This window comes from Cibotium barometz, chromosome 48 (genome assembly GCF_041138505.1).
Source record: "Cibotium barometz isolate CiBa-2024 chromosome 48, ASM4113850v1, whole genome shotgun sequence".
Taxonomy (NCBI): Eukaryota; Viridiplantae; Streptophyta; class Polypodiopsida; order Cyatheales; family Cibotiaceae; genus Cibotium; species Cibotium barometz.
The window spans coordinates 27,178,380-27,192,971 of record NC_141093.1 but is presented as its reverse complement, the minus strand read 5'-3'; the positions used below and the strand labels follow the sequence as shown (position 1 = coordinate 27,192,971).

General features: G+C 41.8%; 1 protein-coding gene across 3 annotated transcripts; it reads right to left on the bottom strand.

The window, feature by feature from the left end:
* Positions 1–1,415: 1,415 nt before the first annotated feature.
* LOC147611022 (plasma membrane ATPase-like) lies at positions 1,416–12,014 on the bottom strand. 3 transcript variants are annotated; one of them, XM_086785674.1, is made up of 22 exons: positions 11,752–12,014; positions 11,396–11,676; positions 11,177–11,296; positions 10,269–10,379; positions 10,018–10,155; positions 9,742–9,876; positions 9,470–9,649; positions 8,403–8,609; positions 8,195–8,314; positions 7,955–8,074; positions 7,667–7,789; positions 7,460–7,564; positions 7,201–7,345; positions 3,790–3,954; positions 3,383–3,621; positions 3,251–3,283; positions 3,055–3,136; positions 2,688–2,848; positions 2,418–2,591; positions 2,126–2,308; positions 1,823–2,004; positions 1,416–1,678 (listed from the first exon to the last, which is right to left on the bottom strand). In XM_086785674.1, the coding sequence occupies exons 2-22, from the start codon at positions 11,453–11,455 to the stop codon at positions 1,582–1,584; spliced, it is 2,880 nt and encodes a 959-aa protein (XP_086641800.1). In that variant the 5' UTR covers positions 11,456–11,676; positions 11,752–12,014; the 3' UTR covers positions 1,416–1,581. The 3 variants fall into 3 exon arrangements, with proteins under 3 accessions (XP_086641800.1, XP_086641802.1, XP_086641801.1); XM_086785676.1 differs by having other exon boundaries at positions 11,396–11,670; XM_086785675.1 differs by having other exon boundaries at positions 11,396–11,937.
* Positions 12,015–14,592: the final 2,578 nt, after the last annotated feature.

Below are 14,592 nucleotides of genomic sequence, written 5' to 3'. Positions count from 1 at the left end.
ACAAAGATTATAGTATTCAAAAGATTTCTTTAACACACATTACTACATAATTTTAATATTGTTCATTATTATTATTTTAAGTATTCATACAAGCAACTCAAAACATAAGAATTAGAAGTTTTTATATTTAAAAAAACTTAAGATGGAAAAATAGTATTGTTATACTCTTCCAAAAAAAACTATAAATATCCTACATAATGCCTAGACAAAATGTATTTTGTGTGTGATTTAATCTCTCAAAATTTTTGTAACGAATATTTGGTACTAAATTATGTTTTAAGAGGCAAACAACCTTAAATAAAGAGCATGGTGAGTGATGAAGGTGATCTCCTTTTTTCAATGTCCATTATTATAACAAAATATTCAAGTAGTGCAATATTGAGCTCATGATATCTAATTTTATGTTAATACAAAATTGAATTGTAGAATTTACCATTTAGTTCTTTAACTTTCGACTTCCTTTTTTTTTCAAGAGGGGTTCGATGTCAAATAATTATCATTTAAGTCAACTTCTCATAAAATATATCTTTTCAAAACATTTATGTAGAGGTGGGGGAGATGGCCTAGCGGTAAGGGCTCTTGCCCTACACCACGACAGCTCGAGTTCAATACCCGCCCCCTTCTCCCACATGACATGCGGTTCGTCAATTCCGTCTCTAAAATAACCCTCTCAATACAAACAAAAAAACAAGAAAAAAACATTTCTGTATTGATTTCTCTTTTGTGTGGCATTGCCACTTGGTTTCCAAATATGTGTGTGCGCCTATCAATAAATTACATTTCCAAAATGCCAAACACATCATATTTGTGATATTTAACATAATATAATTGAAATCCTTCTCCTCACCCCTTCCCCCCCCCTCTCTTTCCCTCTCCTTTTTTTTTTGTAATAGAAGATATATTACCAAAATTACTTTACAAGTGGACACATGGTCACCGTGTGATGTACTAGCTTTCCCTCACTAATTACTTTGAACCACAAGTGTAGCTCGGAATACCCTCATCTCTCTCTCTCTTTGACCTACTAAAGAGAGAGCAGGTTTTTCACTCAAGGCAAGGAAGGTTAGATGTCATGTCACCTTACCAACTAGAATAAGAAGAGCTAACTACCTTCCTCTATCCAAGGCACTAGTAGCAGTCTTCATTGTAGTGCACACTGCGGGATTTCATTCGGGTCCGCCTCAAAGGCTACACATCTCCTTCTTCACTTAAATAGCACTTAAATAGCTAGTAATTCTAGTTGCCTATTGTGTCATGGCTAATATGAGGACCTGCATATGAAGCCCTACTCTCTACTAGTTATAGTTTACATCAATCATAATGTAGCTAAAGAAATGGTCAATTACTTGAGATGAACATGACCAATGATTGATGGCACTAGGCCAGGAAGGAGGACATTTTTAACTCCTGCACAATTGGAAAAATAGATTTTATTTAAAAATTATACACGAAAGATGTGTCCTGCATAAAACAACTGCAACTTCCTCTGCATGGGGTCATAGAGTGGCAAAAAGCCTTTGCAAATGATAGGACTCATGCCCCTGCTGAAGAAAGCAGAGGCCTTGATAAAATTATCATCCCTCAAACTGTATATGATTGCTGAATGGTAGAAATGTCTAATCCTTTCAACCTCACAACTGACTCCACATGGCCTTTCAAGGTGTTGTGTTCTCTCAACCTGTACACAAAAACAAGGGAACAAACCAGGCACTCATCATCATACAGAACGAGCTTTTGTCAGATAAAGTTGCTTCTGCATGAGGGATGGGCCTTAAGGAGGAGGAGGAGGAGGAGGAGGAGGAGGAGGAGGAGACTATTATACCTTGCAATCTCTGCGCGCCTCTTGGCTTGTTCAGCTATTTCTGTTAGTTCGTGGTAGCTGCTTCTTTCAGAGAACAGTTTGCTTGGCTCTGGAGGATGCAGGCCATGTAATGTTCGTTGAGCATGGGCCCACTGTGCCTCCCTTGCTTCCTTGCCATAATCTTTCTTCCTCGTGAATGCAATCTGGGATATGTTTCCAAAAAAAATCATAAATCCACCCAATCTCCCCTTTTTCACAAGATGATTAGCAAATGTTCTGTTCACTTTGATTTTTTCTTAAAATTTGAAATCTGATGAAAACCACCTTATTTTCAAGAACAAGATCCCATGCTTTTCCACTCAAAATGTATCGAACAGAAAACTTGATGAAGTCCAGGGGTACATAAAAGACAACGCTATAGATCCAGATAACTCCAGCCCAACCCCAACCAATACCCCTTATGTTGGCAAAGCCCCACGTAGCATAAACTGCTATAATGGTTGCAACCTGTCACCAAAATTGAAAAAATCAAGTTCAGCATCAAGCTTTTGTAGTATGCACTGATTGCTCGAACTTTCTGATGACAGTCATTCACATGATGGTGGAAGTTGCTTACCAGCTGAGCTGTTATAAAAGCACTAATAAGCAGCAGCCCTGGGCGCTCCAGGAAGGACCAGCTTCTTGATCTGGTAACGAATATAAGAGCTTGACTTACTATGCTCACTTGCAAGTACACTGCAGCAGTGAGCTGACTATTGCTCCAACTTATATCCCTGACATGGAAATGTCTCTGCAAACAGATGTTGCATGTGCGATATTGAGTACTTAAGGAACATATAGCCTGAACAGAAAATGCATGTCATGATTTGGTTTAAATCTGACTTACTGGAAAAAAGTCTGTTTTATGAGCTGCCCAGAAGAAAATAACTGTCATGATTGCAAGGTAAGTTCCAAGAACAACACCGGTTGCAAAAATTTCTTTCAGCTTCCAGCTATCAGGTAATGGGGAGGGTTTTACTCGATCTTTGGAGATGGTCATGATCGTGCCTATAAATAGAGAGAGAACATTATATGGTAATTACGTGAATCTAAAAATATTTACAAATAATCCACCAATTGAACGAGCAGGAACTTGGACAGACATTCCAATGTATGGCGGGCGAGGAGTTAATCTGTAAACCCCATAAATAAGCTGCATAACCTTGAAAACAGGGGGGATTTTACTTTTGCATTCGCAACTCTTACTGACTCACCATCATTTAGTATGGCAATGATAAGAACCATGAAGGGGGAGAAGTCGAACTGCCAGATCAGAGCCAGGAGCAGAAAACCCAACTACATCACATAATGAAAGAAAGAGGGTCAGCTGAGCTGACAAGCCAGTTCTTTATTTAGAAAAATGTAGCAAAATTAAATGAGCAAAGTCAGATTTAAACAAAAAGTTCTTACCACAATACGTATGGTGATAGAGACAGCATATATCTGCAATCGAAGGTTAACCACAGCAGCTGGATTCAGTCACCTCAAGCTCACCATTATGACCATCCGAACACTCATTTGAGAAAGGCTAGTAGTTCTTACCGTATAATTCTTCATCCTCTGGAATATTGCACGGCTTGTAAGGACAGCACTGACGATGACACTCAAGCCAGGCTCTGTTAAAACAATATCAGATGCACCTCTTGCAGCATCTGTTGCATCAGCAACAGCAATCCCTATGTCTGCTTTTTTCAAGGCAGGGGCATCATTCACACCATCACCAGTCATTCCACAGATGTGCTTCTTCTCTTGTAGCCGTTTCACTATCTCATACTTGTGCTCTGCTCAGAAAGTTAGCATGCAATTGTCAACATGTAACCCATGACAGCTCCAGTCAGTCAAGGATTCAAACATGCAACCTTACAAAACTTTGAGCAACAGAAGTACAAAAGCATGCAAACAAAGAAACAACCATGACCTCTTTGAGCTCGGAAAAGACATGTACAAACCTGGAAACACTCCAGCAAACCCATCAGCCTTCTCAATAAGCTCATCCACGGGAAGAGAAGCAATAGATTCATCCTTATGCTGTCCTAACAATGATGATGATGGGTACATGTTGATGCCCATACCCAACCGTCTGCCAGTCTCTTTCGCAATAGCCAGCTGGTCACCTAGTAACACAGAGAAAAGGCATTATTTCCAAGACCGGTGCATTGAAAGTATCATGACACTATTTAAAGCTCCCAAACTTGAAAACCTTTAGCAGGTTCGAGTCACAAACCTTTCTCGGGGTTTAAGTCCTTAACATCAACATTCAATCTCAAATATTATTGCAAGACACAGGCATGCTGGTACAAACAAGCAAGACAACAAACACGTCACCTGATCTTCTTTCATGATTTTTATTTTTTATTTTTATTTTTGTGGGAGAAAGAAAGTGGAGGGAGGTAAAAAGGGTAAGGAAATTCTTTTTCTTTTTTGGGCTGTGAGTGTTTGGTAGGTTTTTTTTTTTTTTTTTTTTGGGGGGGGGGGGGGGGGGGGGGTTAGAATTTGTGCATCTCTATGTTTTGGGGCATTACCATTTATCTAATATTTTACTGGATTTTACTCCTATTTATTTGTCCAAGGCCAGTCGGCCAGGTCCCTATAGCACTATATAAGGAGTTCCCCATTATTCACTCATTCATCCATTTCCCCTTGCACATAGTTCAACACTCAGTTGCTGGCTATTGCCATTGTAAAGCTTTACTGCTGTTATAAAAGGTGATCTTGTCCAACTCTCTCAATCTCCTTTGCACTCTCTCATATGTTTACTGTTTATGCTTCCGCCTGTGCTATCTCCTTCATGGTATCATACGCTTAGGTCCAAGCTGCTCCAAACTCTGCAAATCTGCCCACCTTTCACTCCTTTGCTGTGCGTTTTCCTCCATATCTCTCCCGGCTGCAGATCCATGACAACAAGTGGCTGCGTTTCCCAACTGTGCTGCGTTTTCAGGTCCAGCCAGCCTGCTGTTTGCTGCTGGCCAGTTTACTTGGCTGCGCTTTCTCCTACAGAGGCAAGCCGGCCAGTTTTACTTGGCTGCGTTTTCTTCTACAGAGGCAAAAGGTGGAGTTGTGGCTGTATTTTCTGCACCGGCATCTGTTTCTGCTGAGTTCTTTGCATTTGGTGCTGCCAGACAAGGGGCCCTACATTGCCTTCTTCCTCCACGAGTCCCTGCCCTTCCGGTAGGAGGTTCCTAGTGGATCTTTGCTGCTGTCCAGCCTCTTTCTCTCACACGTTTGAGAGGGGGCTGATTGTTCCTGGTGCCTCGTTTTGTTGGAAAGCACTTGAGAGAAGTGTTTGAGAGCTGAGATTTGTTCTTTGTTGCTGTGGATATGGCTCCACCCTGTGCGAACAAGGATAACAAGTTGAAAGGACCCAACTATGCTCATTGGAAGCTTCAGCTGGTTCATCCACAAGGGTTTGTGGGAGATTGTTCAGGGCACTGAAAGGAAGCCCGAGTGTCCTCAAAACTCTAGGAGGTGGACTCAGGATCAAGAGGATGAATTTGCTATGGAATTACAAGACTGGGAGAATCGGGACTCGAAGGTGCATTCTGTGCTTGTGCGGACCATCACAGAGGAGGTCTCACCGGCTGTGCAAACTCTCACCAGTGCTCATCAAGTATGGTCTAAATTGGACGATCTCTTTGCTCGAGATTCGTCGATAAGGACAGTTACCTTGCAAGGGCAGCTCTATGGTTTGTTATTCCCTGAAGGCAGTTCCATGCAGTCTTTTCTCATGAAGGCCAAGGTTATCCATGACCAGTTACTGGCTATGGGTGCTGCTTTGTCCTCTTTTGAACTAGTTGCTCTTATCCTCACCAAGCTTCCTCCGGCCTATGATGTAATTTCTTGATCTTTGCGGTGCCAGGTAACATCACTCAGTTGGATTTTGATGATCTTAGCTCCCTACTTTTGGAGGAGGAATTCGTTCTCATCTCACAGGGCAAGTTGAAGGTGTTAGCCAACAGTTTTGACCAGGCACTTTCCTCAGTTCAAAAGAAAGGTCGGAGTCGCTGCTTTACTTGTCGAAAAAGAGGCCATCTATCCAAAGATTGTTTGTCCAAGAAGAAGGACAAGACCAAGGGCAAGGCTTCATCTCAGAGAAAAGGCAAAGACACAACACAGGATAGTGATACAAATTCTAGTGCCATTTCTAGGGCTCCCAGGGCGCTTCTGGCTCAGAACCTAGATGGTGTACTTCTCTAGTACACATGCAGTTTCTCCCCATGTGCTTCCAGCCAGAAGAGGCTTGTGGGCGGGAGAGGAAGCTAATTGTAGCTCCACTTACTAGTGCATGGGGACCGTGATTCGGAGTTCCAAGCATTAGACATCTGGCAGGACATGGCTATCTTTGGTACAGCAGGGATTATGAACTGGATCTGTTCCAAGTTCATTGTTCGAGGCTTTTGGGACGTGATGTGTTCCGTCCATCGTTGGGGATTATGGGTGCGGTGTGTCCAGTAGCTCATCATCTATTCTTGGAGTTCGCTGCACACTTGTGCAGGAATTCGTGGCCAAGCAAAGTTCCTTACTGTTTGTGGTGGCATCTTTTTTCGAGGAAACAGGTTGGCGGGTGCTCTCTCCGAGGTGATTCCAATATTCGCGGTGCTAGAGGGTCCATGGTTGCATCTTCATCGACTTATCTTCTTCCGACTCTTGCACACACTGAGCTGCAGAGGGGGTGTTAGAATTTGTGCATCTCTGTGTTTTGGGCATTACCATTTATCTGATATTTTACTGGATTTTACTCCTATTTATTTGTCCAGGGCCAGTCGGCCAGCCCTAGAGGCAGTCAGCCAGGTCCCTATAGCACTATATAAGGAGTTCCCCATTATTCACTCATTCATCCATTTCCCTTGCACATAGTTCAACACTCAGTTGTTGCTGGCTATTGCCATTGTAAAGCTTTACTGATGCTATAAAAGGTGATCTCGTCCAACTCTCTCAATCTCCTTTGCACTCTCTCATATGTTTACTGTTTGTTTACTGTTTATGCTTCCACCTGTGCTATCTCCTTCAGAGGGGGGGGGGGGGGGGGGGGATTACTGTGGAAAGGCTGAAACGGTAACTCTGCAGAGAGACACATTGTAGCGCACCAAGTCAACACTTCAATTTCAAGCTTTGACAATGATGAATCAACCTAAGACAAGAACTCTTGTCCATGAACTTATGAAGACCTTGGCGCAATTTGTTTAACTTCTCAGTTTCAATTTTTGGAGACAATTGAATCATGATGTATAGCCAGCAACTGTAGAAGAGTGCATACCCACATGAAGACGGTACAAACCCAAAACTTCTCGTCAACAACTTAACAGCCATAGCCAAAGCAAACGCTTCATCTGGATGGAATTTGTTGTAAAATATAACATTACCTGTTATCATCTTGACATTCACTCCTAAATTTAAAGCTCGGCGGATTGTCTCAGCACTATCATGGCGGGGAGGATCAAAAAGAGCCAATAATCCACAGAAATGCCAAGGACCTCCTTCACTCTCTTTGCTCTTTTCAGGCACTTCCTGCAAATATTGCAAAGCCAACTTCAAGGTGATGCAAATATCTAATACACTCAGAACACATGTTTGAGCTAAGCAAACAGCTTGTGGCATCTGATAATTTCCCCAAAGTAGCACCTGTCGGGCAACTGCCAGTGAGCGCAGTCCTCGCTCTGCAAACTTGTCAATCACTGTGTGCACTCGTGCCTCGATTTCTGACTTGTTATGGCATAGCGCAAGGATCTACAATACAAATACACCAAGAAAAGTGAGCATATGCAACTCCACCAGTGGAAAGACTTGACATGCTTCCATATAGCTAAGTGAAGTAAACAAAGGTAAAACCTGTTCTGGAGCCCCTTTGCTGGATCTATACCATTGACCGTCTGCATCAATGTATGTAAGTGCTGTTCGTTTGTCCACGGGATTGAAAGGAAGAAAGTGTACTTCTGTGATATTAGCGCGGGCCTGCCAGAAAGGAAAATGAAACTCATAAGCTTTTCCAAACATGATGAACCATCTAGAAGCATTAGAGATCTATCTAGGTATGGCAATAACATAATTACAGTATCACCTCCATGTGCCAAATCTCTCTTATAGTTGTGAAAGACAATTTTGTAAAGGCTAATTTACCTCCTTCGGATCAGCTAGCATGCCAACAATAGCTGTATCAATGGCATCTTGATTCTCAGTCCTAGAGGCTCTTGCTGCCAGAAGAACCACCATGTCTTTGTCCACTCCTTTTGTGAAGAGCTGCACAAGTAAGATAAAATTATGTGAGTTCGTGGGAGGTCATATAACATAGAGAGGATCAAGAAAAAGCAGCACAAGTTACATACAGAAAAAACAATAGCCCTAAGCAATAGCACTTACCTCAATCAGATTTTTATCTACACTGAGTTTGTTCAATGTAAGTGTTCCTGTCTTATCACTGCAGAGAACATCCATTCCAGCCATTTCTTCAATGGCAGTCATGCGCTTTGTTATAGCACCCTGATCACAAATAAACACAAATATCAACCATTTCCTTGCACAGAGCAAATAAATCCAGGACAAGGTGACAAAACAATCAACATCCGACCTGCTGCGAAAGTCGATGAGATCCGATGGCCATAGTGACAGAAAGCACCGTAGGCATAGCTATGGGGATTCCTCCAATAAGGAGGACCAAGAGATTGTTAATCCCATCTCTGTAAGCTCTGTGTTGTATGGGATACATGACGATTAACTCAATAACTATTCCGATAGCAATTGAGCAGATGCAAAAATTACCTATAGCGGTCAGAACCTGCAAAATAAAACAAAACCATATGGATTTACAGAATGCTTGGGTTAACTGTGTGCCACAAGGGCCAAAAATAGATGGCCACATCAAGAAGCATACTTCAGTTAGTGAGAGAAGTTTATCCAAAGTGCAAAGACCACCAGTAGCAACTTCAAAAGCCAGAAAACTAAAGAGGACCTAAGCCTATCAAGAGAGACAGTCTAAATGTGCCGATAGAAAATTAAATGAGTTGCCACACTTTAAAAAATTAAAGATTGATAAAAGTTCACACACGGCTTCAAGCCATCACTTCCCAACACACATGGCATAGACTCATAGAGTACATGCTTTGTTATCCCGACCTGCTCAATCTGCACCCAAGAGTAGGTCTAGGTTTATGCATAGCATAGACTACATGCTATGACAAGCCGCACACATGTCATCATGCACATTTGCATATTAAGAGATGTCCACCTTATGGAACATATCTTCAAAGGTGGACCGCCATACGACTATCAGTTCGCAGCCATGAGAAAGGCTACCATTGAGGGTCTAGCAAATAAAATGTGATCGTTTTAAATATCAGTAAATGAAGTCATCATTTCAAATTACTCCACACTGCAAAAGGGGGTGGCATGTTGAGCAAATGTGCACGTTGATGGAGTTCAGAACTTGCTATTTCCCCACAAAAAGTATGCCTCGCATAGCTGAGATGAAGGGGAACTTCACAAAGAAGAATAAAAGCATACTTGGCACTCAAATTGCACATATCCAATCCACAAAGACAGAGCCTCTGTTTTTAATAACTAGACCATGTTCAGAACAAATCCCAGCTGTTTGTGCAGATAGCCAAAAACACCACATTCACTGTACTGATAATTCACCTTCTGGAAATGACCAACTTGGTTAGTTGAATCCACCAGATGAGCCGCTTTGCCAAAGAAGGTGTGAACACCTGTTGCAATCACAACTGCTTCAATCTCGCCCTGTTTGCACGTTGACCCCGAAAATACCTCATCTCCTGGTTTTTTAGTTACAGGTAACGACTCCCCTGTCAGAGCAGACTGCACAGCCACAATCTGGATGAATACACATCCTCCAGGAAAGATCCCCTTCTGCCAACTTTTAACTCCTAGCAAGCTGTGTTGTTTTGTACCTGGTCAATCTTCAGCGGGTCACCATCTAAAAGTCGTGCATCAGCAGGAATAATGTCACCAAGTTTGACACTAATTATATCACCCGGAACAAGTATTGCAGCATCCTGTTCGCTCCATTGTCCATCTCGAAGAATCTGTAATGAACCAGGACCATGGCAAGAAATGCAACAATTTTAAGCACCCAAATGTTGCTCATCTACCAAGCAGACAAAAGAGGGTTGCTAATGTATATATAGAGAAGACAATCCAAACTAAGTAACTGAAAACAGACCAACCTTTGTTTTTGGTGCCAGTTTAGCCATGAGAGCAGCCGCAGCATTGCCTGCATTATTCTCTTCAATAAAAGAGATGGTAGAGTTGATCACGAGCAGAACCATAATCCCAACAAAGTCCTGCCAATCTGGAGGCGTTTTCTGTAGTGTAGCAATTAGCACACATGATTAGACTCCCTGGACCACGCGCAAAATTCAAATAGCCATAACTTGTCTTGACTTAATCTTTCCTAAGCAAAGTACAATGTCCACACCTTTCCCCTTTCTTTACCATTCGCCAAGGCAATTGCCATAATTGCCGCAGCTTCCATAACCCATGACAGCGGGTTCCACATAAAACCAAGGAACTTGAGGATTTTGCTTTCCTGAACAACACAACATACACATTAAACTCCTGCACAGATGAGCATAGCTTGAGGAGCAAAGCCACTTGAAATGGGCTCCAGAACAAGCTGCACCTCTTCTAACCAAAGTATGAACGCAATTATGCGTGGATAACATAAGATGACTCAAACTATTCAAGCAACTGCACAGGGATGACATGAATTACTCAAGCTATTCAGAGGATTACATGAGGATGTCCATTTCTCAGTCATCTTTTGTACCAGAGATTCAGTTGTAACACTTCTTTCTTGTACATAATACAGATCAGTAGTTTAGCACTCAAGTGTCATGTATGTCTCAAAACAAGTGCGTAATTATGCACCGGACAACAGTATAGTATCAGGGAGACAGAGGATTGTCTGGCAAAAGTGAATACCTCCTCCTAGGCAAGGGAAAACCAAACTGTGAGACAAGAGAACCAGATTCTCTCTTTTGGCACATGTAACCAAACTTACAAGCAGAGGCATGGGATTGGATAGCAAGATAAGAAGAGCCCATACATAGACCACACATAAGATGAAAGATGAAGCCAATGGGTGTGTAGCCTAGCGGTGGGGGTTTGTGACCGTTCAAATCCCCGCCGCAGGCTCTCCAGCGGGCCAGTTTGTGGTTGCTACTACAGAAGGATCTACTCAAGGGATAAAAAGAAGATTGAAAGACGAAATGATGAGATACATATGGACTGTGAACAGACAAACGAAATGATGAGATTATATATGGACTGTGAACAGACAATGGCGAAAAATTGGATGAGGAGATAGCCACACAAAAGCCTTACCGATTTCTCCTCTAGCTTGTTAAATCCAAAGATTTTGATGCGGTTTTCTCCCTCCTCGGAGCTCAGACCTTCCTTGGTGCATCTAAGCTGCTCAAAAACCTCCTCGATGGGGATCCGCTCCTGCCAAGAAAATGTTACGCAGCATATACGCAACCAACAGGCTAAGAAAACATAGGTTTAGCGCTGCCAATCGGTTACTAAAAGACAGTAATTTCTTACCAAATCAACTGTTTCTGAATTGAGAGCTTCCAGGCTTATGGCCTTCTCGTCTGACGCCATGGCCGGGGAAAACGAAAAAGCTTCTGATGCAGTCTATGGGTAGAACAAAGCTTAGAGAAGGGAAGTCGCGGAAAGCATGCCCATTAGCTAAAGTTTCCCTCTTTGTCTTCGAACAAGCCTACCATATCCTAATCCTGCTGCTTCCGAAGCTCTTTGCAGGGGAGAAACCCTGATTATCTTCTGGTTGCTGTCATCAATGGTGGCTTTTTCTCTATCTGCCTCTGCAAAATCACGGAAAAGGCTTTACTTGTTGGGTTTAAGCTTGGAGGCGGAGAGGGAGGAGGAGATGGGTTTACCTGATTTTAATGGATTGTGCGGGCGGTGCAGGGAACAAGAGAGCAGGAAAGCTGGCCGGGGAGGGGGAGGAGCGGGCGAGAAGAAGAAGAAACACGTTGGGCCTCTTTATATCAAGATTGCCGTGTTGCCAAAAACCTCCCGACCGGCGGCGGGGAGGTCGCGAAATCTGACGGCTGTGAATCCCCGCCTGGTCCGCCTCCTCCGCCGTTAGCGACACGCCGCCCAGTGACGGAGCCACAAACGGCCGCCCCTACCCGCCGTCTCAGCTCCTGCGCGCCGTTAGCGCTTAACCCCTAGTCAACGGACGTCGTTTTTTCGCCCTTTTCCAGAAATCGCTAGAATATTTTATTATTGACATTTTCTACGATCTGCCAATAGACGCAACGCAGTTAATAAAAAATTAAATATATAACTTGTGAAAACATTTTTTCTCAATTGAAAATTTGAAGTTCTCAATCACACCATAGTGCAGTGGTAAGGTTCAAATCTCCCGTGCGCGAGCGGGCGATGGCATCTAGTCACACAGAGCGATGGCATCTAGTGTGTGTGACTAGTGTACTTTCAAATTTCCAGCCAAGCCCAAAAGAAAAAAGTTCTCCCATTTCTATGATAGTAGACGATTTTTTTTCTCTTTCCCCTCTTTATTATTATTGAGGAGAGAGGAAACGGGTGGCACCTTGCGAGAGAGAGAGAGAGAGAGAGAGAGAGAGAGAAAGAGAGAGAGGCGGTAACATAATTTCAAAAAAAAAAAAGAAAAAAAAAGAGAGAGAGGCGGTTGCAAAAGAAACCATTTCAAAACCATATCCAATTATGGTTGAAAAACCTTTCAGTTATCCGAAATCAATCTCAACTAATTAATCAATTTGATTTTCCACACATCGTAGGCCCCTATTGAGGTTGTTCATGCACAGGCCCAAATGCATGCATCACCCAAGTGGCGTGTGCCATGTGCTCCGGTCCGGGTGTAGATGTATGCAACTTATCAGCCCCGCCGCCACCACCTGGCCCTTTGTGCCCCACTGCATATCAAAAAGCGTATTGATTTGGGATGGACGTGGGCGCATGACCTAAAAATAAGTATCGATTTGGGGTGGGTCAGCAGGCACGCAAACTAAAATCGGGAGTCCCATTGGCAACCCCAAATGCTCCCTAGGCATTCTAGAGCCCATGCGGCCCATCGAGTGGCTAGTTTTTATGAGTGCACGAATACAACCATTGCTATCTAGCCTTACTACTTAGCTTTGGTCTCTGGTCTTATTGCAATACATATTTGAAAGAAAAAACAAAAAATTAAAATTTTAACAAAATTGGGAATCTAGGTTTCCAAAAATGTGTAATTGACCAAATATAGCTATTAGTCAAAGCTTAAGTAAAACCAAAATATATAATCATATAAATGAAAATTCATGTACCACTCATTAAATCAACACGATGAAAATTCAAAGTGATGTTAGCATGAGCACAACCTTGCAGTGGTTTGTTGACACGAGCAGTGAGTACATTCAAAGTGTTGTTGACACGAGTAGTGAGCACATATATTTTCCACCCTGCCACCACAGAGTTCGGGAAAAGACAGGTTTGATTTATCTTGCAGTCTACTCAACTTATGAACAATCTGCTTCATCTTGAGAGGAAAAAATGCCTTCTCCAATCTAGAAGTATAAAGAAAATGCTTATTCAAAATTGCCTTTTCCTCTTCAACCCATGGTGAGTAGGATTTATGTCAAGTTTACTCAAAATGTTTTCCTGAGAACACTGCTGTGCCAATAAATATTCACTTAATCGTTCAATGCAAAAACTGGTTTAAGATGTGTTGTGTCATTAACTTTCCTACAATGGTAAAATTTGCATAATTTAGATACTAGGTAGGTAGTTCAATCGGGATTAATGAGATCCTTTGACTGCATGTAAACTTATATACAACATATATACACTTGCACATTTGACTTGCATTGTTGTGCAACATTACATACTACATAGGTGACTTCTAGTATACTATGTACAATATTGTGACTTATAATGTGCACACATAATACTACTTACTAGGCCCTTCACCACTCAAGGTTGATTTTTAATTCTTCAACTATACATGATATACTACTTTACTAGGCCCTCACTCAAGGTTGATTTTTTACACTGCAACAATTTTTACAACCAATACAAAAGCATTCCACGTGCAAGATTTCAAGTTCTTGGGTACGTGAGTTGGAGCATGTTGGTTCTCAAGTGGAGAGATGCCCCCCCCCCCCCCCCCCCCAAAAAAAACACACACACACGCACAAGTCCTTTATGTAATTCGAACATTTCAAAAATTCTTCCCTCTTGATAAGAATTAGAAAAACCCTTCAATTGCAAAACTTTGCCTTTTAAAACCTTTTAACACACAAATTTAAACATTTACAAGGGAGAGAAAAGAAACTCATTTCATTTCACATCATCACTAATTACTATGCACCCAATCCATTAGTTTTGTAGATGTGGCCATGTGGGCACTTAGTTACTGGCCACCCCAAAGCCCCACTATACAACCCTATAGATCCTAGAAAAAATATAATTATCATATATAAATTTTAACAAGATTTTACAACCTCAAAAATCAAATGAAAAAAAATGTTTGTTTTTTTAATTGATTAAATATTTCATACCCCAAAATCTACAATTTGTGAAAACCTTCTTTTTATGTTGCAATATTAATTTTCACTTGACTTTTTGTGAACACTCAGTTTGACCTTGCCCTTTAATTTGATGTTTTTGAACTTGCATTTGGCTACATCTTTGCATTTTGATGAATTTTTGTGGCAAAAATATTTTAGTAAAAACTTTGAAGTGGAAAATGCTTT